Source organism: Dreissena polymorpha, unplaced genomic scaffold, assembly GCF_020536995.1.
Source record: "Dreissena polymorpha isolate Duluth1 unplaced genomic scaffold, UMN_Dpol_1.0 chrUn034, whole genome shotgun sequence".
NCBI classification, from domain to species: Eukaryota; Metazoa; Mollusca; class Bivalvia; order Myida; family Dreissenidae; genus Dreissena; species Dreissena polymorpha.
Window position 1 is genome coordinate 22,598 of NW_026273348.1, and position 25,256 is coordinate 47,853.

A 25,256-nucleotide genomic window follows, 5' to 3' on the forward strand; every position below is an offset into this window, starting at 1 on the left:
GCTTAATTGGGACTTCATAATACTTGTATGTACCAATATTGCAAAGGATTTCAGTGTAATATTGGTCGGCTGTTCACATTTAGCCTGCTTTGTAGATTGTGTTCCCTATGATTGCTCTCGTTGTAGGAACTTGTTCGTACCTGTAGGAGTGAGCTCGGCCAATTATGGACAAGGTACAGGTCCAATATGGCTGGATGAAGTGAGGTGCAACGGTAACGAGTCGAGTTTGTCCTACTGCCGCGCCATAAATTGGGGCGAGCACAATTGTGGTCACCACAATGATGTCGGAGTGGATTGCAGTGAGTTTCTACGTACATTGCTATTATATTTTAGTTAACAAGCGCAAAACAAATAAAATTAACATGTGTTATTAATCGAATCAATGGCACCACTCTAATTTGGCTTCACTTTTTATTTAACCCATAAACAGCATTGTGTTTAAGTATATGCATAAACATTCTGCACTAGTGTATAAGGTTACAATTTTGCCAATAAATAGGATAATACGTATAATTGATTAAATGAAATATGAAACAAGCAATAATTTTGACATAACATGTGTTTGAATCTTTTATCGTACTTTTACTATTTATGTTTTCATAATGAGTCACATGCACACATTATCAATATACGTTTACCGGATTATAAAACAGAGCTACCATACAATTTCTTTTTTTGATGAAATGCTGACAGCTTAGAAAAAATAAAAAAAGGAAAAATGTTCAACAAATATATCAATCTCTATTTAATTTAATCATGTCGCTAATATTAAACAATATAGTGTACATGTTCTGTGTGTTAATTTTGGAGAAGCGACTGCCCCTATCAAAAGGCCAACAATATGTCATGTATACAGCTTGGCGTGGTTTAACAACTGAAAACGAGCTTTCAATATTTGTCCAAATTTATGGGTGCGTGCTTAGTAACGTGATCTAAAGTACATTGAATACATTTAAATCCAAAATAGACAAGGTGAATCATGTTGAGTGCTTTATTTGGTTGTTTTGCAATAACAAACAGCTGAAATCTTGATAGGAACCACTCTCTGAAGTAGCTGATCACCTGATTACATTATAATCAATAATTTTGAAAATATGTTTATGTCTATTTTGTTACTCCGAAAATGTAGTTAGTGATTTAGAATTCCTTAATCAAGATTACATGTTTAAGTGTTTAGTCATTGACATTTTTCTATAAATACCACATGCAAAACAAAAGTCAGAATCCAGCATGTGAGTAGCAAATGCTCTTAAAAGTAATATTACATGTGCGATTTCTATTGCGCCATTCTTGTAATACGCTTTCTCCAGTTTCAGGTATGAATATTCGACTTGTTAATGGATCAAGGCCTAGCCAAGGGCGTCTCGAGGTTTTCTACAACAGCACATGGGGTACAGTCTGTGATGACGAATTCAACAGTTCGGCAGCAACAGTTGTATGTCGCATGCTAGGATTCACTGGGTGTGTTACATTTTTATAAAGTTTATACCTGATTTTCTTTAGCCCAATGTTTTCCTGGTGCAAAATTGATTGGTTTTCCGACATGCGCGTTGCTTATAGTTTATGTCACATATGTCGAATTTAAACTTAGAAACATGAGGGCCTATCGATTAGGTACTTGTACGTAACATTGTATAGAGATACTCTAACAATTATGTTCACATCATGAACCTGGGTTTATCAATTGATCCTGCCATTGAAATAAGTTGTGTTCTATAAATGAGTGAAGTGAAAATTAAAAAATCTTCGTTAATGAAACCGTTAGATTAATAAATTTAGTATTTGATATATAACATCTTAGTGAAGTCCTCGATCATGTTTCTTTAAACATGTCATATCTTATAGTGATTCTCTATCAAGTGTGTTCAAATCATTTTCCTAAAGGTTATAATTAGCTTACCTACGAGGTAACGTGATATGCTTTCATTAATAGGATGAAAACTTTTAATACAGCCTCTTATTCAATATTAAGATAAGAAAGGCATGAAACACCAAATTTTCTATTTATGACTTAAAACAATAATTCATCGTAAGTTCGCAAACCCACAATAACTGCTGCAAAACGGGTTGGGTGGATTCTAATGAAAACCAAAACAATCTTGTCTGTAAAAATAGACAGTTATCTTATACTAGAAATATGACAAAAGTACAGAAATTTACGGGTATATGAACAAATGCATCCACACAACAAAATTTTGCGGGATTCACATATAAACGAAATGGAGCTCCTACATCATCAGATGGAGATCATTCTGATTACCAGAATACGAGTTATTTTATCGAAGGAAATTGCCATTCAGTTAGAAACAAAACAAACAAAAATGTCGATAACAATCTCCAATAATTAAAACCGTTTTGGAAATGGGAATACGTTTTAAATTATTTACTATTTAACTAATGATCAATGGTCAGGTTTTAATCTATTGACAGGATGGTTATTTTACGATGACACAATACAATGAAAAAAACACACATCATACACGAGATAAAAAAGACTGGCTATGAAAAGATGACACAAATTCATATTTTATATCGATTTATATAATTTTCATGTGATGCTCCAGATATTAAATTATTGAACATATTGATCGCTCATTAGGCCGTGCATGTTTGAATGCCGTATGTCTCATAGTAAGTTTTTATCACGATGAGTTATACTATGCTGAAGTGAATAAAATATGTGTTCTGTTATATTTACTGAATATCTAAACATTTAACACCAATAAAACACAAAATACATTCTTAAAAGCACGTAATGTTCCTATAACAAAAGCTCTGTCGACGTTTAGTCAAATCGCGGCCCCGCCTCGGACAGGTTCTAATTCTAAAAGTTCCTACTTTAATTGTCTGATAATTCAGTGTTCAAACTGATATAATATTTATTTAATTTAGATATGATACTCATAAGTGATTTAAAATTTTATTCAAACTGCAGTCAATACTGATTCTGAATGTCTTTCCACTATCACTTTCAACGAAAACTAAACTTTGATCTAAACGATCAGTTTATTTATCAATGACTGCATTATCTTATCACTAGCTCATATCTGTAGAGGTAAACAACCAATCGATTTGCTGTTTGGCTATATAATTGTGATCGCTTCTTCATTTTTGTCAGTGATCTCAATAAGCAAAAATCCACTCATGCTTCATTTTAATTTTTGGAAGAAAGATTGCTAAGGGTTTCAGTTCAATAGGTCGGCGGCTTGTTACATTTTCTTGCAAATAATTAATAATGTTAAACATTAAGCCTTCTCTGTCGATTTGATTCCCTACGACTGCTCTCTGTGTAGGAACCAGTTCGTACCAGCGGTATTGAGTTCGGTCATTTATGGGCAGGGTGCCGGTCCAACATAGATAATGTGAGGTGCAACGGTACTGAGTCGAGTTTTTCCCACTGCCGGGCCAATAACTGGGGCACGCACAACTGTGTTCATAGCGAAGATGTCGGAGTAGATTGCAGTGAGTTTCTACAGAACAGTATTATTATATTTGTTTTTAAACCAGCGCAAAACTAATAAAATAAAACTGAATATACCATTGAATCAATGACACAACTATTATTTGAATGCAATATTTATTGAAACCCAGAACCGCATTTTGTATAAGCACATACATAGGCAGTATTTTGCTTCAAAGTTTTGGGCTAAAATTGTTCAACAAAATAGTAAAAGAAATATAATTATACAATGAAAATGACAAAAGCTATAGTTTGTACATTAAAAAATGTTTAAAATCTAGTATCGTATTTTTCCTATAAATGTTTTCATTATTGCCACATTAAATACATTTACTATACCAATTTTTGTTTTGGGGTGGGGACTCACAGCCAAGAAATACAATTAGGAAAAATATTGTGAGCAAAAATCTTCTTCAACAAAAAACAATCCCTCTATAATTGAATAATGTAGCAAAAACATTGACAATATATTTAATATGTTTGAGTGCTTTTTTGGGAAAAGTGACTGCTTTTATAACAAAAGGCTCACTTCTATCAAATGCAGTATGATTTATGTCCATTATCTAGCGTCGGCGTGCTTTAAGAACTAAAATCTTGCTTTAATGCTTTATCCAACTTTATGATTGTGTGTTTTGTCACGTGATCAACTACATTGAATAGATTAAAATAGTTTAAGTGAATCATGAATAGTGCTATATGTAAAAGATTTGCAACAGCAGAGAAATTACACATTGAAGTAGCTTATCATCTGATAACATTATAATAAATTAATGTAACAATATTTTCCTGTCTGGTTACATGTAGTTACACCGAAAATGCAGTTAGTGCTTTGGAATTCCGTAACCAAGAGTACTTATTTTAGTGTATAGTCACTGACTTTATTCTATAAAGGCCACATGTAAAACAAATCTCGGATCCCACAATATGAGTAACTAATGATATTATCAATATTATAACATGTCGAAAGGTCGCCAACGTTCCTCTAATACACAGGAAAAAAATATCTAAATGCCTCTATATTTTCATCTTTACATAACGAAAGAAATATGTTCAAACGCACTCAAATATCATGTTTTCTTCATTTATTGCACAGTCAGAAACGCTTTTGTCTTATTCGTTCCGGCAAATGGTTTATCTGGCGACCTAAAACCTTGAAATACCTTGATTACCTACACAAGGTCCCTGTCCTCGATGATGACGAGCCCTTCGCCGAAGATAGCTCAACGGTTTCATATTCCTTTATTCGCAAAAAATGAATTTGGTTATAGTTGCAAAATATAACATCATATATATATTTATATATATTTCATTTATCATGTTCATTGATATGAATTTCACTTCGGTTCATTTTAATTTACTTTTAAGTAAAAACATACCGGTTCCTTATTAGGTTTGAATAAGTTATAAGGGACCTTATTTAATGGAGAAAAACATTATTTGTGGTAAAATTGGATACAAACCCATAACATGTAATGTAATTATTATTTAAAAATATATCATTAACACCATGTATCGTTAGTCATACATTAATTGTAGTCGAGTTGTTTAAAATTCATTTTTATTCGTGAATTAGATGCATCGGTCATATTAATTGGGTGCTATTCAATGATTTACTTGCACATCTACGATTTATTTGCTAATTCGGTTTGGATATGAACAGGGAATGGTTTATGTAATCATTTATTCGTATATTAATTCACGATCAAACAACGTTTGGTTGTGTATTGATATTCTTAAGAATTCTTAGTATTATTTATCTGTAATAGATTTTATCACATGCCATACCCTATTTCCCATGTAATATAACCATTACATATTTTTTTTATATTACACATGTATAATACAACATTTTTAAGCATTTCCATTGGCTTAGTTTTCGTTAATTGACCAATCGCATTTTGTTATTTTGCTGAAATGACGTTGCAACGTCAAATGACGTCACGAAATGTAAACAACATTCGAGATTTATCATTATGTTTGCGTAAATATGTATTTAATTTGCTCATTTAAAAGCATGTAATAAAAATGATCTGACACTCGTTGTCATAGGCTCTTTTACTAACAAAATTCCTGAACTCGTTTAATAAAATATGGTATGATGTGACAACTCGTGCCAGATCCTATATTTATAAAATTTGTTTAGTTTGAATATACATTATTTTATATGTATGCATGTCATTTTACTCAATTCTTATTGTCATTTATTGCAGCACTGTTTCTAAAAAGAAGATTCTAGATTAACTGTAGAATGGCACATGGCGTATATTAACTTTGGACATTTTAAAATTGTAATCAAATGAAAACACTACTTGATTATCTAAAATTTAAGAATCTTTACACACATACAAAACACATGGAACTAACCCCGATGTGGTAAATTGGTAAATTGATATCAACACATATTATAGGTGTATTTTTATATTATAATTTGCTTTTGTACTTTCACTGCGTGTTTGTTCATTGTACATTCTGACAAAATTAAAAGATTTATTTCAGCGAATTATCAGGGTACTTATTGTGATGAGTATTATGGCTACAATATATCACATGATTAAATCTATAAACAGAAGCAAAACAGTAAACAATATTTTGCTGATGAATACGATGTTCAAATGTTGTTTTGATAGTTGAGTCTCTGATCATTCTAACGCTGATGTGTGTACTGTTATAGTGCAAAATATATAATAATTTTACGCTAATCAATCACATATATTGTTATATAATTAATCATTCAAGTGGGCTTATTATAATTAAGTTACACAATACGAAGCACTTTAAAATGTTTGAATGCATACAGCGGTATATCGATATATATTATTACAAACTTATACAAACCTCCCATGAACTTGTGATGTACATGCAAAGAATTGGACACTTCTATAAATAAATTGTTTTACAATATATATCCAAATTATATTCAACACAAAGTATATACTTATATATTCCGTAGTCTCTATAATACCAGTAATTCTTCAGAGCGAGTCATGTAACAATATTGACTGCACATTGTAGATTTGTTAATATGTCTTATATAGGTCAGCATACACTTGAGGCTCTCGCTATACAACATTAGGGCCGATTCAATAGAGCATTTAACTTGGGACTTAGGGGAATAAGATTGCTTTGTGCCACCTCTGTACTGGGTGGATTCTATAAGAACTCCGTGGACAATGAATGGTCATATATTAATAGGTTGTTTTTATTTAAAGTGCTTTCAACATGCAGAAGTTAAAAAACGCTGTGTATAACATCATAATCATGACTCGTTATGTTCAATCTTTATTTAAACGGTTAATTACATCCAACAGTTCAACAAGTAATAAATACACAAAATATCACAATATTGATGAATTTTCTTATCTACGCCAGGCTGTTACATTCAATTGTGTTAATCGGTTATGTTTACAATTTGAACACTGCGTTAAGTTACTATTCCTTGAGTTTAGTTTTCAAATATATTATAAATATCTATGTCATGGTGTTTCAAATGTCTTTATTTTCTAAATGAATCCCTGTACAGTATTAATTTCTATGACATAATTGAAAATGAAAAAAAAACGTTAAAAGAAACGCTTCCTTATATAATAAAATGTTATTGTAACACCGATTTTCATATTAATTTTACATGCATTATTGAAATTGGTTAAACATTTTATGACGGGGTCAGCATTAGCATGTTCAGTAAATAATACTCACATTTTTGTCACGCTTTTTAAAAGCGCCGATAAAGGATTATTGAAATATAAATCAGACCCACTATATTAATGTTTAGTTTGAAAACTGTTATATTTGCACACTAAATTGAATTGAAGTCAGTCACTTTAAAGAAAATAATAAAGATTACTTTAACCGCAGTATACTCCGAAGCTTCAAAATGCTCATTCAATTTCAGCATTTTATATCTCTTGCCTTTTCAGAGTGTGGCGGTGTCCTGACAGAACCATTTGGTGTCATCACGAGTCCGAACTTCCCGTTGAATTACAGCAATAAAGTTCATTGTACCTGGTCCATCAACGCTCAAGAAGCAAGCCGGATCAATGTGCATAAATTACATTTCAATCATTGTTCAATACATCAATAACAATTATTCTTGTTATGAAACTTTTTTTAATATTGTATAAGAAGACTGGATAGTATTATCATAAAATTTGATATTTAAAATTAATCCAATATTTTTCATTTTTATAACAGTGATACAAAGTCAGGTAATAATTAAAATATAAAAGCTACAGTATGTTTTACAAGTACAAAGTTTCACACCAATAAATTAACACTCAATTGCTGGCCTCTTTTGTTTGTCAGGTGAACTTTACAGACTTTGCAATCGAGTCTGCCGACCTGTGTAGATTTGACTACCTGGAGCTCTTCAACGGACCTAACGCCTCCTCTCTGTCAATTGGAAAGTACTGCGGGACAGTGCCACCTATGGGATTTAAGTCGCAGTTGAATTCTGTTCACATTGTCTTCTCAACAAACAACGACGTTAGCTATAAGGGTTTTAGAATGACTTACACATTCACCCGAGGTAGGAATCATTATGACAATTATTCTATTTTCGTGTCCGTTAAAAATCCTCCTTTCTAGAAGTTCCAAATCACCATCTGAACTGTTATTCCATTAGATGTATTTTCCTTATATTTATTCCTTAAAATTATCAGAACAGTTTCGTTACAACGTATTGATCTGTGATCAGTTCAGAATTGTTTACATTTCCATGCAAAAAGCTTTTATTTGGCTGCCTTGGCTGATACAATTATGGAGCAGAATTTACTGACAGCTATCAGCATGTTAAAGTTTAAGACAGGATTTAATTACGGGTTGCCCGCGCAATTATATAAATCGTTGATATATTATGTTGGGAACGAATGGTTATTTTTTTGTCGCACAACACAAGTGATATACATTTACGTACTTTCCATTCATAATTACATATCACCTTTTGTTTTCAAAACAGAACAAAACAACACCTTATGTATTCAAGGTTTAAATTGATACAATATTGGGAACGTATAATATACATAGAACAATACCTTTATGGGTGCTTTAGTTGACAAACTGCCCACATGGAAATTACAGCGTAAACTGTTCCAAGCAATGCCACATATATAATATAATTCAAAGTCAAGATTGATTATGACAAATTATGAAGCAAATGAATAATATTCAAATAAACAGTGTTGATTTTTATGACGTAATTGCACATGAAATACAAAACTTACAAAAACATATGTCCTTATGAAATACAAGTTTATGTGAACAACGATTTTGAAGTTACGTTCAACCGGAAATTTTAAATGCTATTTCATTGAAAACCGGCCAACATTTCATGCAGTTTAGCAAATTCGTCAATTATTTGTTTTCAGACTGCCCACTTGGAAGCTACAGCGTAAACTGTTCCAAGCAATGCCATTGCCGTGTCGGCCTATGTGACAGTGTCACAGGTGCATGTGGAAATGGGGGTTGTAAAGACGGATGGAAAGGAATAGCGTGTAATGAATGTAAGTCGCCAATTGATATTTAGGACTGAAACGCATAAAATAAATATATTATATTATGTCGAAACCCGATGGCTCAACATCGCTTTGCTCGATTTTTCTGATGGTTCAAAGCCTCCTCGAAGCACCAAATTTTTTATTGCAATGTTTTTGTTTATATGTGTGTCGTTCGATTCGACAACACGAGAGTGTAAAAATCGGATTGCTCGAACTGTTTTGTTAGGCATTGTCCTAATTTTAAAACCATCTTTTGAGTTTGTGGTTTTAATGCCCTTTATATTGGATAGATGTGACAATCAATTTTAAGCGCTTGATCAGTGCCACGCTTAAATTAAAGGGGCCTTTTCACAGGTTTTGGCATTTTTTAACTTATTCATTAAATGCTTTATATTGATAAATGTAAACATTGGATCGTAAAAGCTCCAGTAAAAAATCAAGAATAAAATAAAAAAAAGGAAAAGAACATTGCCCGGAGCAGGTTTCGAACCAGTGACCCCTGGAGTCCTGCCAGAGTCCTGAAGTAAAAACGCTTTAGCCTACTGAGCTATTCCGCCGAGTACACATACTTGACGTATTTTATACATTATATAAGCAATCGTCGTAGTTTCACAAAATTTAACGACAAAAACAGAACTCTCCAAATTATTCAATCGTTTCGCGTTGCAACGCTTTATAATTTTTAGGTTTTAAAATCGTCAAAAGATGCATATAATGGCTATATTAGACCATGGTAAATTTTCAGTATTACTGTTTCCTCACAAATATCATAACTAAAACGAAAATTTGCGAATCTGAAACAACTTTTTTCAATTTTGTCAATTTACCAAAGCGTGAAAAGATCCCTTTAATGTTGCAAACTTGTAAACGACTCAATCGTTAACTGATTTGACTTAAACTTTATCGTTAATTGAATTGATTAATATGAATCCGTACATGTGCTTTAAAAACGAGCTTATCTGATGTATATTTATATAATGTTTTATTTGTGTGTGTCTGTTGTTTTTATAAATACTTTAAAATAAAATTGAATTGAATTCAGTCACTTTAAAATAAAATGTTAAATACATATTTTGCTCCAATTTTATTCCTTCATACGCAGAAAGTAGTACAAACTTTTGGCGGTTTGAATAGTTTTCCGCTGGAGATGCAAAACTGTTGCAGACATATCTAAAACACATATAATATAAGAAATCGTTGTGCTCGAAATTCGGATGGCTCGAACTGTTCATGTCTGTCCCTGCGCATTTGGGCCGTCGAGATTCGACTAATGTAAATAAGAAAGGTAGCGTCCAATATACAAAACTCTAATTTTTTCAACATATTGACCATTTTAGATTTGTAAAGGTTCAATCACATTTTTATCACAAACATAGTGTACAACAATGCCGCGATTGATTAAGATTAATTATTAGATTAATTATTTGAGCATATTATTGGAATGCACGTAAATATTTTTTGATTTCTATGTCATGATATCACATAAAAAACGACCCTTACAAAGAAAAGCGTGTTTAATTCATAAAAAATTAGTATACCAACGATTTGGAATTTACGTGAAACTTGTAATCTTTAAATTATATTGTATTGAAAGAAAAAAACGACGAACCTGTCATTCACGTTTCCGAAAGTCTCAAGTCTTTGTTTTCAGACTGCCCATTTGGAAGTTACGGCGTTAGCTGTTCCAAGCAATGCCATTGCCGTGTGGGCCCATGCGACGGTGTAACGGGTGCATGTGAAAAAGGGGTCTGTGAAGATGGATGGAAAGGAATAGCGTGTAATGAAAGTAGGTTGTCAAAGAATATAAGTTAGAATATATTAAAAGATTAATTTAAACTAATTGTTTGAGCATATAAATGGAATGTACATATATAATATTTATGTATATTAATTAATTGCTCGTAGAAGGCAAAAGTTACAAAAACACGCTTGCTTAGTTCATGCAATGTTATCGGAAGAACGAATTTTAATTAACGTAAAACTAGTTATGTTTTATTCTATTGTATTGCCAAATCAAAGGCAAGCCACTTATGTTGCCAGAATTTTCACATGTTCCTTTTCAGGCTGCCTACTCGGAAGTTACGGCGTTAACTGTTCCAAGCAATGTTATTGCCGTGTGGGCCCATGTGACGGTGTTACGGGTGCATGTGGAAATGGTGGCTGTAAAGACGGATGGACAGGAATATCGTGTAATGAAAGTAAGCTCTCAATCGCTATAAAATAAAAGCCAAAAAACCGAACACAACACAAATATCTCATATTTGTTAATTACATTATGTAGCGTCAGAATATAACTATCTAGAAAACTGGCGACATGTCGACCTCTTTAGATTTTTTCATGTGGAAATATATGTATTAACACACATACTTTTTTACAGTGATTTCGGAATTGATCTGGATTAAGTATAAGCGGATAAATTAAAATGAAATTACAGTTATAAATAATGAAAGAGTTTTGCAAAGAACAGAACGTATACGTACCAAAACACGCTTGCTAAATTAATTCAATGCCATTAAAACAACGATTTTGACATTACGCAAACTGGACACTTTTTAAATTTTGTTTATTGTTAAACGACATACCTTCAACACAAGTTACACAACATTTTGGAACATTTGCAAATACAAATATGCAAACGGCGCGTTCACAACATGCAATTCATGCACAGTTTGGGGTAGCTGTCCCTCATTTTGATGCCTCGACTCTACAATCTGATGCCATCTTGATGATAATTGCCGTAATAATCAATGCGCATCTTAAAGAACGCACTGCACCGTTGTTACGCTACTTAATGTAATTGATTTAATACAGTCATGTCCGGTAATCTTTGGAGCCCGGTTATTTTTCCCACTTCACAGTTGTACATGTTAGTTTAATGCGTCTTAATTTCTTACATTTACATTTACTGCTGTAATTACTTGTATCGACCAATGGTATGATTTGTTCTAAAGCAATCAATTCTATTCATATTCTGAATGTCAAAGAATTATTCACTTTCTCAAAATTTGTAAAATAATAACACTGCTACATACACATGAACATCAGGTTATGTTTAGTTTGGAAATTAGAAATATGTATTGCAATACGCTTATTCTCACTTTTAATAAACGAGCTTCGTTTTCGCGGTTGAATTAGAGAAATTAAAAATCTTCAATCCTTAGTCAAGGTGAATAATGAAATGACATATTCTTACTTAAATTATTAGCTTACAAAAAAGGTTACAACATAATAAAACATGATTGTATATATATAGGGTTCGATACTAAAATATTTATTGATTGAGCTACTGATTCTTATTATACAATAATCTGGTTGCTTTTTCCGCGGTTGAATAAGGACTACATACTTAATGTTTCTTCCGAGCTCGCCAGGTAAAAATATTGATATTATATATCAATAATTAATATTGAAAATTAGCATTTCAGATTTATTAATACGTTTTTTACAATACAAAGAAGTGAAACAGGTCAGCATACACTTGATGCTCTCGCTATGCGATACTAAGTATCAGGACTAGATCCTTAGAGCATTCAACTGCTGATGGCATCATATTTGTTCTAGTGTTGGAAGGGGGGGGGGCTGTAAGAACTCAGTGTACAATTAATTAAGATAGTAATATGTTGCTATTTAATAATGGTGCTTCCAGCATAAGCAGTTTAATAAAACGCTATATATATATATATTATTTTGAATCATAATATGTATTCTTTGTTTAAATGGTCATTGGCACCAACCAGTTCAGCAAGTTACATGTACTAAAACAAATAAAAATATTCTTGCTTGTTGTCTCACCTACGCGAGACTGTTACATTTGATGTTGTTTATATATTATGTTCAGAATTTGAACATTTTTAATGTATAAGCGGATAAATGAAAATGTAATTACAGTTATAAATATTGAAATAGTTTTGCAAAGAACAGAACGTATACGTACCAAAACACGCTTGCTAAATTAATTCAATGCCATTAAAACAACGATTTTGACATTACGCAAACTGGACACTTTTTAAATTTTGTTTATTGTAAAACGACATACCTTCAACACAAGTTACACAACATTTTGGAACATTTGCAAATACAAATATGCAAACGGCGCGTTCACAACATGCAATTCATGCACAGTTTGGGGTAGCTGTCCCTCATTTTGATGCCTCGACTCTACAATCTGATGCCATCTTGATGATAATTGCCGTAATAATCAATGCGCATCTTAAAGAACGCACTGCACCGTTGTTACGCTACTTAATGTAATTGATTTAATACAGTCATGTCCGGTAATCTTTGGAGCCCGGTTATTTTTTCCACTTCACAGTTGTACATGTTAGTTTAATGCGTCTTAATTTCTTATATTTACATTTATTGCTGTAATTACTTGTATCGACCAATGGTATGTAAAATAATAACACTGCTACATACACATGAACATCAGGTTATGTTTAGTTTGGAAATTAGAAATATGTATTGCAATACGCTTATTCTCACTTTTAATAAACGAGCTTCGTTTTCGCGGTTGAATTAGAGAAATTAAAAATCTTCAATCCTTAGTCAAGGTGAATAATGAAATGACATATTCTTACTTAAATTATTAGCTTACAAAAAAGGTTACAACATTATAAAACATGATTGTATATATATAGGGTTCGATACTAAAATATTTATTGATTGAGCTACTGATTCTTATTATACAATAATCTGGTTGCTTTTTCCGCGGTTGAATAAGGACTACATACTTAATGTTTCTTCCGAGCTCGCCAGGTAAAAATATTGATATTATATATCAATAATTAATATTGAAAATTAGCATTTCAGATTTATTAATACGTTTTTTACAATACAAAGAAGTGAAACAGGTCAGCATACACTTGATGCTCTCGCTATGCGATACTAAGTATCAGGACTAGATCCTTAGAGCATTCAACTGCTGATGGCATCATATTTGTTCTAGTGTTGGAAGGGGGGGGGGGGGGCTGTAAGAACTCAGTGTACAATTAATTAAGATAGTAATATGTTGCTATTTAATAATGGTGCTTCCAGCATAAGCAGTTTAATAAAACGCTATATATATATTTATTATTTTGAATCATAATATGTATTCTTTGTTTAAATGGTCATTGGCACCAACCAGTTCAGCAAGTTACATGTACTAAAACAAATAAAAATATTCTTGCTTGTTGTCTCACCTACGCGAGACTGTTACATTTGATGTTGTTTATATATTATGTTCAGAATTTGAACATTTTTAATAAGATATTCTTCCCTAAGTTTCATTTTCAAATTTTTAATCAATATTCATGTCAATAATGTTTTTTGAAATGTCTTTTACAACATAAATTTGATGTATTTATTAAGATGATTAATTATTATGTAATTGCACATGAAAGACGAATTTACTAAGACACGTTGCTTAATTATTAAAATATTTTTGGAACCATGATTTAACAAGTAATTAAAGTAAAATAATTTGCTTATTAACGACTATCAATAATTGTTATTAAAATAAAAATCAGACCAACAGTATTATAATGTCCATTTTGAAAAGTATTATGTTTGTATAATAAATGTAACTGAATTTAGTGGATACAAACATAAATCTCGAGATATAATAATAAAAACTGCTTTAAATGGAATTTTACTTTGAATCTTGAAAATGCTCATTCAATTGTATTTTAGCATTTTATTTCACAATCTTTTACAGAGTGTGGCGGGGTCCTGACAGATCCGATGGGCTTTATAACGAGCCCTAACTTCCCTAACGATTACAACAACAATGAGCGATGTACCTGGGTCATAAATGCACCAGAGGGCAGCCTGATCAATGTGCCTACTTGACATTTTTATAATGGTTCAATTAATCACCAACAATTAAAATAAACATTTAATGAATATGTGTATGCGATTGAATAAATAAACTGGATCATTTTCATATAACATTGGAAATGTAAGATCCATCTAATAGTATTCATAATAATTACAATGTTACATTTGAAATTACAGGTACAAAAGTTTCACCGCAAGAAATCCACACTCAAATACTTGCCTCTTTTGTTTTCAGGTGAATATTACAGACTTTGCAATGGAGCCCCACGACCAGTGCACAAATGACTACCTAGAGCTCTTCAACGGACCTAAACTCGACTCTCCGTCAATAGGAAAATTCTGCGGGACAGCGCAACCTGCGGGAATTAAGGCGCAATCGAACTATGTCTGTATTTTCTTTTTCACAGACTCAGTCACTATTGCAAGGGGTTTCAATCTGACGTATACATTCTTCGTACAAGGTAGGAATCATTATAAGAATGTTCCCTTTGATTGTCAGTAAAATACATTTTTAAGCGATGTTTACAAATTCAACATAGAAGTTAATAGGTCTCCAGAATTTCATGTTAATAGTAGCCCTGGTTAAAAGCAGGCGAAAATTATACTTTAAGTCATCGAATCATCTTCGCGGAAAACGTGGGCTTTATTTCTTGATTACTGAATACAGTTTTGTCCCGCAGAGAACGTTGAGATCTTTTTTGGTTGCACAATTTGCTGTACATTTGCAAAACACCCACTAACCTTTTCTCTAATGCGTGATACATTTACGTACTATCTAATGATGAATACAAACCACGTTTTTGTTTTCAGACTGCCCCCTTGGAAGTTACAGTGTCAACTGTTCACAGCAATGTCGTTGCCTTGTCGGCCCATGCGACAGTGTTTCGGGTGCATGTGGAAATGGGGTCTGTAAAGACGGATGGAAAGGAATAGCGTGTAATGAAAGTATGCTGTGCATTTATATTAAGGAAACATTAACAAACATAAAACACATATATCATCTATTTAAATAAGATTGGTAGCGCCCGAATGTAACCTCTAGTAATTTCGCAACCGATGGACCATTAACGATTCGTACACGTGCTCAAATATACATATGTAATGTACAGCAATAATGGTATAGATTTAGTTTAATTATTTGAGCATATTAATTTGATCCACATGAACAGTGCTGATTGTAATAACTTAGAGACACAGCTAAACGATGAAGTACGTGCACAAAAATACGATCTTGATTAGTATATGTGATTAAAACACAGAATTTCCGATTTTTTTTTTCAAATTCACCTTCATTTGTAAACGAAATACATATTACCAAACTGTTTGAAAGCACTTTCTCACTTAGATATGATATAAATATACGAAGGGAATGTATCACCTTCATAAAAACTATGCTAAATAGTAATCATGTACACTCCAGACACGTTGGAGGCTAGCTGCTGTTGTGATGTATAAGTCACGATAATATAATTAATATTGATGGTACCAATCGCAATTTCAATGCGCGTCTACATGGACGCAAAGTAACTGCACCGTAATTGAGTCACTTCATGTTACTTATCAAATGCATCAGGACATCGGTCGCAAAGTCAATAATGTTTAAAAACAAATATTAGTTTATATAAATAACGAGGAACGCGGTCTGGTTTCCGTAGACAAAGAAGAATCACAGAAGGTGTTACCCAAAATAATTATAGACGGAACCTAATGTTTGAAAGTAATTTCGGAAAATTCTCTGGAAGTATGCTGTAAAATTGCTTTTTTTGCAATTAACGCGCATAAGTAAAGAAATAAGCAATTAAATACTGAGTAATTGGTATTGAACATAATTTAAGAAAATATTCCCATTTGTTTTCTCACAAGCCTGATTAGAGACGTTTGGCCTCCTCCATCGTATTTAGTAAATTTGACAATCAATTCTTATTTCGAGGGTTCTTATTTAACCATCCGGGCATTTTAGCTGGTCATGTTATTGCTTTTTCTTTTAAAATCCAAAATATGTTAGATTAAAATGTGTGTGAATCTGACATCGCATTTGCTATGCTTTTTTTTATCAGGTTACGTTGTCAATTTAATTGACAGTTTGGATTGAACAGCGAAAATATTAATAAATGTGTATGTCATTATTTCTGTGCAGAACACTACACTCGTACATATGCGACATGTTCACGATTCAATGAGTGTTCTGTGTGGTCAATTACGAATGCTAGTGCTATATTGTAGTCTCTATTAGTAGGATATACATGTAGTAGACATTAGCATAGTTTCGATAAATGAATAATACATAAACCATACTATTTTAAGAAAATAAAATAACATTGTATACTTAACGACCAAAAATTATAGTGTGTATTTTTGCATATTTTCGGGGCGCACCACTAGTACTTGCTATATATAAATTATAAGTTTTGAATTAAAGAAAAAGGTTTATGTCGTTAAAATATAACCTTAAACTAGCCTAATTCTATGAATACATATATGGACAGTTGAATATTGAATAACACTTTATCACGGTGGGTAATATTATTTACATCAATAAATGTCGTCAATTAATTATTTAGAATCTGACGCTGTACATACATTTATTCGTGATTTAAAGTAAAGGTCAATAAAGAAATCATGATTTTTTACAAATTATCAGGGTATAGACAATTATGAACTGGGGTTTAAAACACTTAAGTCTTTTCAATTATATAAAGATTCGCTTTGTAAAGTTAAAATAGCGAGGTCATTACCGGACATTAAGAGATAAAGTCTCTGGTAGGAGTCTCTCACCTGCGAGTTTACTGATTATTTTTAGACAAAGTGTCATGTAAGCCAAGCTATCAAACTGGTTAAAACCCCCTTTCTTAAAAGATAACATCTTCAATCATTTTAGGTCTAACGTTCTATTGTTTATTATAGGCTAATGGTCATTACTACTTTTAGAGACTATAAATGCACATAAAAATACATGGCTTTTATGTTACGCAACTATGATAGTCTAATGAGCTGAACAATTACATATTAGGCATTAAGTTAAGAAAATAGTAAAATAATATACATTTCTGTTCAAGAGCTTTTAAGCAATTATAATTTACTGTTTTAGTTAATAAAATCCTCCTCCCCTCCTCTTCCTCCTGCTGTTCCTCCTCCTGCTGCTGTTCCTGCTGCTCATTGTGCTCCTCCTCCTGCTGTTCCTGATGCTTCTACTCGTTTTCCTCCTCCGCCTGCTGCTCTTACACCTCCTCATCCTTCTCCTCCGTGTCCTCCCCCTACTCCTTCTGCTCCTCCTATTCCTTCTCCTGCTCCTCAAAACCCCTGTTGCTATTCCCCTCTTCGTCGTCCTCCTCCTCGTCGTCCTCTTCGTCGTCCTCATTCTCGTCGTCCTCATCGTCGTCCTCCTCCTCTCCCCTCGTCCTCCTCCCTTTCATCCTCCTCGTCATCCTCCTCGTGCTTCTCGTCCTTCTTTTTCTTTTCCTCCTCTTCACCTCCTTCATCCTCCTGCTCCACCTCCTGCTCCTATTCCAGCTCCTCCCCTGCCCCTCCTTCTGCTGTTCCTCCTCCTGCTCATATTATTGCATCTATTGCTGCTCCTCCTCTTGCTCCTCCTCCTGTTTCTCCTACCGCTTTATTTCCTGCTCCTCCTCATCAACCTCTTTTTCCTTCTTCTCCTTCTAATCCTTCTCCTCCTATTACTAAAGCTACTTCTACTACTACTGCTACTACTACTGCTACTACTACTTCTACTACTACTACTACTACTACTACTACTACTACTACTACTACTACTACTTCTACTACTACTACTACTACTTCTACTACTACTACTACTACTACTGCTGCTGCTGCTGCTACTACTACTACTACTACTACTACTACTACTACTACTACTACTACTACTACTACTACTACTACTACTACTACTACTACTACTACTACTACTACTACTACAGCTTCTTCTTCTTCTACTACTACTTCTACTTCTACTACCACTACTAAAACTACTACTACTTCTACTATTACTACTACTGCTACTGCTACTACTAATACTTCTACTACTACTACTACTACCACTACTACTTATACTACTACTGCTACTACTACTACTACTACTACTACTTCTACAACAACAACTACTACTACAACTACAACTACTACTTCTACTACTACTACTACTACTACTACTACTACTACTACTACTACTACTTCTACTACTACTACTACTACTAGTACTACTACTACTACTACAACAACAACAACTACTACTACTACTGCTAGTACTACTACAACAACAACAACTACTACTACTACTAATTCTACTGAAACAACCATTACTACTTCTACTACTTCTACTAGTAGTACTACTACTGCTACTACTTCTTCTACTACTTATTCTACTACTACGTTTACTACTACTACTACTACTACTACTACTTCTACTACTTCTACTATGATGACGACGACGACTACTACTTCTACTCATGCTGTTCTTCTACTACAACTTCTACTACTACTTCGTATACTAATACTACTACTGCAGCTACTACTCCCACTTTTATAACAACTACTTCAAGTGTTTCTTTTACTTTACCCCAAATGTTATCACTTCTATTAATTACACTCTGCTAGTACTGCGTCGACTGCTTCTACAACTGCTGCTGTTACTAAAACAGCAATAACTTATCTATTTCATAGCCAATGAAGATACAATGCCATTGGAGACAATTGTATGGATTGCAGTGGGTTCAGGTTCATTAGTGGTGATGATAGTTGGCGTCGCAGTCATTGCTCGTGTGTGCCACGGAAGGAAAAAGGGTAAAAAACATGATTTAATTATTTAATGCGCTATATGATAGGTTCTGAAATCTTGTCCTCAACCAGAGATTAAAATGATACGTGTATTTATGTCATTTTTTTCGTTTATCAACAAGTTTAACTATGTTACTCTCGGAAAATGGAACCGTTGAATTATTAACACTCAATGCATCGAACGTATTACTTTATTGTATTGTTTTTAATTTATGTACCGAATCTCTGCTCATATTTTATTGTACGCATGTGTGTTTGTGGTTAATTTTAGCTTAGTTCGAGGTGTGTTTAAGAATTAACCGATTTCAATCCCGATTGTTTCGCAATAATTGTTCCGATTCCGTGACCCACGTTCAAATCCGTGTTGCATCTTAAATGTGTTTTTTTTGTTATGTTTATATTATAGACGCTTGTTGTAACAACACAGTATCACCTTTTACCAGTTTTTTTAATTTTGTAATAATTTTTGTCATTAATGCTCATAATTAATAAACATTTTTAATCTAACTAAGGTAAGGTACTCTTTTTATTACAATTACAGGAAAGGTGGCTCCAAACGCCGTTGAACTGTAAGTAAAAGAGTTCCACGCACATTAATTTTTGTTTTAATTAAAGTGTGAATATAAAATTGTTAACAAATGTATTTAAATAATCAGTGTGAAAAGCAGTATATTGTTTGGAATATTATGATAACTGTTTTATTTCATGTTTAGGAATTAACAACAGTCGTCGAATAGTCCCCAAGGTGAGTGATTGATTTCATTCAACTACCAAGTTATATTTAATAAATAATAAGACATACGTCATTTCTTAAATAATATATTCTTCAGATTATATATCTCACGGTGTATATGGGGGTTTACAACATGGGTTCACTTCATACAACGCACACCTAATTTCATTCACAGGGTAATTAAAAACAAATAGGTATTTACATAAATGATGTGTTGTAAATCTCTTACCTTATTTAATGAGAACTGTGATATATTTTATTTGCAGAATGTTATGAAAACAACATATATTATTTTGAAGATTTGCCTGAGGACGACACCTACGACGTTATCGGTCCGGGTGAAGAACTGGTTAATGACGAACGAAAGTACGACTGTCAAGGGCAGACAAAAAACTCAGACTTCGAACTGTACGAAAATGACTTTTAGGAATAAAATATAAAGAATACGCCAACGAAGAGTTGTTATTTGTAATGAAATTTCAGATTTACGACCAAATATCATGTTTTGATAAAGCTTGAATTCCGCGAGTGTTGATTGTTTCCTGTTGATTGATTCCTCAACACCAACTCACATGTAAGTTTTATATTTACCTCTTTCATTTATAGAAAAAAAACGTGCATGAAATAAACTGTTTTATTTGAGCTTTTCTGGGATGAAGTTGTAACGCACACAATAAGGACGTTATTATATTACATGCCGTAAATTAGTGTTTATGGTATACGTTATTTTTTATATTTCCTGAAATATAGCTTTGTTCGCACATATATTTGGTATGGTGAATATATCGAAAACTAAAAACAGACATACATTCGAAACTATAAAGATATATTTAACTCATCGAGTGAATGAGAACTTCATCATAAATCGTGCTTCCTTATTTGTAAAGTATTTCGCCTTGATCACTGGCAATTTACCACGTTTGTTGTATCATAGCTTTACATTTCTTTTGTTTTTCTTTATGTCTTATAGACTTTGAAAAGACCACAGGGCAGGTTCTATTTATGCTATATACGTTATCTATATAAAGCAATATTATTTATTATTTTGCTGCCAATATTTTTCTGCCATCATAACAAGAAAGTGTTTAAGCTTGTCAAAAATTATTGATTGACTTGTTGATGCCAGATGAACATCACTTTTTAAATGCGATTGTAGTAAACTATTGAAGCAAACGTGTCACGATAAATGTGTTCACATTATTCTTCTAATTAAGATTTGTATTTCTTGGAATATGAATTTTTGTTTCGCCGTATAGCATATCATTAAAATTCTCTTCAGTCCTTATCTTATTATTTGCATATTGTCTGTTGAATATCATTACTAATGTTTTGTGTTTTTATTTTCAAGCATATTTTTAGATTCTTAATCACCATAATGCAAAAAATATAAAGCATGCATGTTTTGCTTTCAACATTTAAGAATGTGTTTGTATGCGGATGTATGTATTCTGAAATATAATGACCCTATGAAAAATGAACATCACCATAACGTGAACCATAAAAGTGTGATTTTTTTGTGAAAAGTCAATTTGGATATATTAGCTTATGTTGCAAGATAAACGTTTAAATAACATACATTAAAAGTAATACTTTTGCCGAAAAGATGATTACGTTCATTTGTTTATATGATTCATTCGTTATTCAAATAAACTAACGTAATATTTTTTGCATTGTATAAGTTTGTTTGTATATCACTCTTTTTGCCTTAAAAATAACAACATTATGTATATTTCAAAGATTATATTTATCGTTATTTTTCAGTATATTATTTTAACATGTTTGACCCAATTTTGTTATATGTTCCTTTTTATTCATCGATCTGTTTATATACCATTAATAGGTTTTTGACTATGGGAATGTTTATCGCAATATGTTTTTTAATGTTTGAAATGTCATATAACATATTACTGTAAAACATTACACATCTTTGTAAACGTATATCATGAAATGAGAGTGAGCTATGTTTCTTATGCTGTATTGTATGTATGAAAATAAAATCATTCGACATAGAAAAAAAACAACCGTAAATGCATATGTTCTGTTTTAGAAAGATTCTTGTAAAGTATGCCGTCGTCATAGAGCAGCTTATAAAGAATCTTACTTATTAATTTGTTGTAACTTTTAGCGGGATCGTTTTTCTTAATACGAATATATTAGGTACGAAACATAATATACAGTTTTAATATGATTTGAAGAACATGCGTCACGTTATGTGTATGTTTTATATTATATTTCTTTTATCATTACAATAAACCAGAACAGAACCGCTATATTATGTTCATCATCAAATATAACCCAGGTTTTGTATTGACGATACTACTGTCGTAATCGTTGAGTATATATTCTCGCGTGAATTCATTCGTGCGTAAGTAATTGCTACTCTTAATTTCAACTTCATCAGTCATCCTACACATAAATAAATACAAAAGAACCCGTGCACAAAGATCAAACGTCAGTTTTAAGATTTTGGTTTAAATGAAAGCATTGGCTTCGCTGATTGTTATTTAATCAGTTATCGGGCAATATAAACCTACCACAAGCGTCCAGTTCACACGTACAGGTATTCCATAAAGTAAGGGAATAATACAATTTTTTACCGATTGCAAAGTCATTAATCAAGTAATTTGAATACTCATACATTTACATCATTACATGACGTCCTTTCCTAAGCCCATATGCGCCAACAGCTGATTAGCGCGTGCATGATTTGATCGGTCGTAGGTTTAATAAAGAATTATTTGGGATTAGAGCTTGAAAGCGCTTGTGAAAATTGCAAGCGTTGCGGCAATTTTGATTTCGCACATAGGTATTGCAGTGCTTACAACGCCTTGGGAATAGCCTGATATAGAGATGGCATATTGGATGAGTAATCTGTGTTTGTTGTTCCATGGTAAAAATTTGGACAACTAAACAACTCCAATTCACGTGTTATTGTACATGATCACAATGCGTCGCTCGCAAAGCTTATCTCGCTAGAAAATCAATTATTAAGTTTATACATAAAGGGAAATACTCAATGCGTATATCATCATCATATGTTTATCATCGCATCATATTTTGCGCAAATTGTAACTTCATCATTAACCGGACACATAACAAACATATCTTGCCACAAATGTAAACGATTGAGTTAACGCATGTCGCGTGTAAGACTGTGACCTTGTATACATGTAGACGTAAAGTTTATACTTCACAACGGGAAAGATATGTTACGACAGCATCTTAACTGTTTAAGTAATGTTTAAAACGTATATACAAAAGCGAATTAACAAAACATGTATATATATATATATATATATATATATATATATATATATATATATATATATATATATATATATATATATATATAACAAAGTCTCTATTAGCCTTGTTGTATTGAAACAAAAACGCTGTATTTATTTTTTGCCGAAGCTTTCGACCTCACGGTATTCATCAGCGGCCATTTTTTATTTTCAGGTGTTTTATTATGAACGGAAATGACGTCGTGCATTTCTGGCGTCAACGTTGATTACGCGCCTTTTATAATATATAATACCAATCGCACATTCTCGGCCCTTTCCGTCAAACATCGGATAAGTACCTCGAAGGAGATAGTATGAATACACATTTCGGAAGCGGTATTGCGGTCTACCTACGCGGGCCTACGCGAATCAAAATTACATAGTAAAAACAAACATGGCCCGTTTTGCGAGTTGTTTACATTTTGCAAAGATGAAAATGGGGATTTTCTATGCTCTGAAGCCAGAGCAAGTACAAACTCTACATGAATTATGGACGCCGTCGTTGTTATTGTTTTTGTTGTTGTAACATTCTTAGAATGTTATCACGTGGGCGGACTTCTTTCAACCCGTATTTCTCCCGAGTCCGATTATGATAATCTGCGAGGGGTACCGAATGATATAATACGTGCAAGAATAAACGTTAATAAAACGGCGCGTAAACAACTTTGACGCTGGAAATGCACGACGTCATTTCCGTTCAACCAGATATTCTTTTGATCCTTCCATGTTTAATTTTTTATTCGGCGTAGCTGTATTAAGCCAGCTTTTCACCTTACCTGACCTTTGTAAGTGTCCAATAAATTCAAATAAAATTTCCCGTGGCTTGGTACGAATTAATACAATTCATTTATTTCATTGGCTGATTTGAGTATACCACCAGATCATTGGAAACATATCACCGTCTTTGTAACACTGTTTTACTGCATGAAACAATTTTATCTCTAATGAAAAGGCTTAATAGATAGAACAATTTTACACTCAATCTTCGACATCAATACAGTTTGTGCGTGCACCTTTTATTTTCAGAGAATTACCAGCGCAAAAGCGTTTATACTTAAAGGCTATATTCTCATATTTAGTACTTACTTCCATATTCCTGTCAACATGTTAACATGTAAAAGTATAAAGAGCAGTGGAAGCGAGGCCTAACTTTAATGCATTGCATTTCAACCCGCGAGGTATCGGGTCAATTCGCCGCCAGTGTGTGAATGTCAGAGTTATATACAGGTCATCACCGGAGTTCGCGGCCAGTAAAATAATCGTTATATAATAAAGACGATATCAGTGAACTAGGTGACCGTGAATTTGCTTTAAAACAAAAATAAAACAGAAATATGTTAAATGAAGATATTCAGCAATATAAGTATGGTATGTCAATAATAGATTCTTAATGTGTTTTCAACAATACAATGATAAATATTATTTTTGATTAATTTAACAATAATTATTCCACCATACTGACTAATGTATTAAGCATGAGCGCGATGATTCTCGATACTGTTGATAATCGAATCAAATAGCAATGCCCGACAAGCCACTAAAACAGGTTTGTTCGAAGAACGCGCCTTTAAACTAGTATTTCGTAAAATGAAGTTAACACCTAAACAATAAGTGTTCCTTTAATAAGCAATAGACGCAATTTCAACGCTAGATGTGGTATGATTACATAGATTTTTGT

General features: G+C 32.7%; 1 protein-coding gene across 1 annotated transcript; it reads left to right on the plus strand.

Moving 5' to 3' along the window:
• Positions 1-126: 126 nt before the first annotated feature.
• On the plus strand, positions 127-22,491 carry LOC127863761 (deleted in malignant brain tumors 1 protein-like; the record flags this gene model as incomplete). The annotated part of the gene is made up of 15 exons (XM_052403398.1): positions 127-299; positions 1,317-1,435; positions 3,294-3,462; positions 7,378-7,499; positions 7,763-7,985; positions 8,824-8,958; positions 10,604-10,738; positions 11,016-11,150; positions 14,649-14,770; positions 15,006-15,231; positions 15,581-15,715; positions 19,448-19,567; positions 20,103-20,130; positions 20,275-20,306; positions 20,594-22,491. Coding segments are annotated over 14 exons (1,849 nt in total), but the record flags the coding sequence as incomplete, so codon positions are not given.
• Between the last annotated feature and the right edge of the window lie 2,765 nt (positions 22,492-25,256).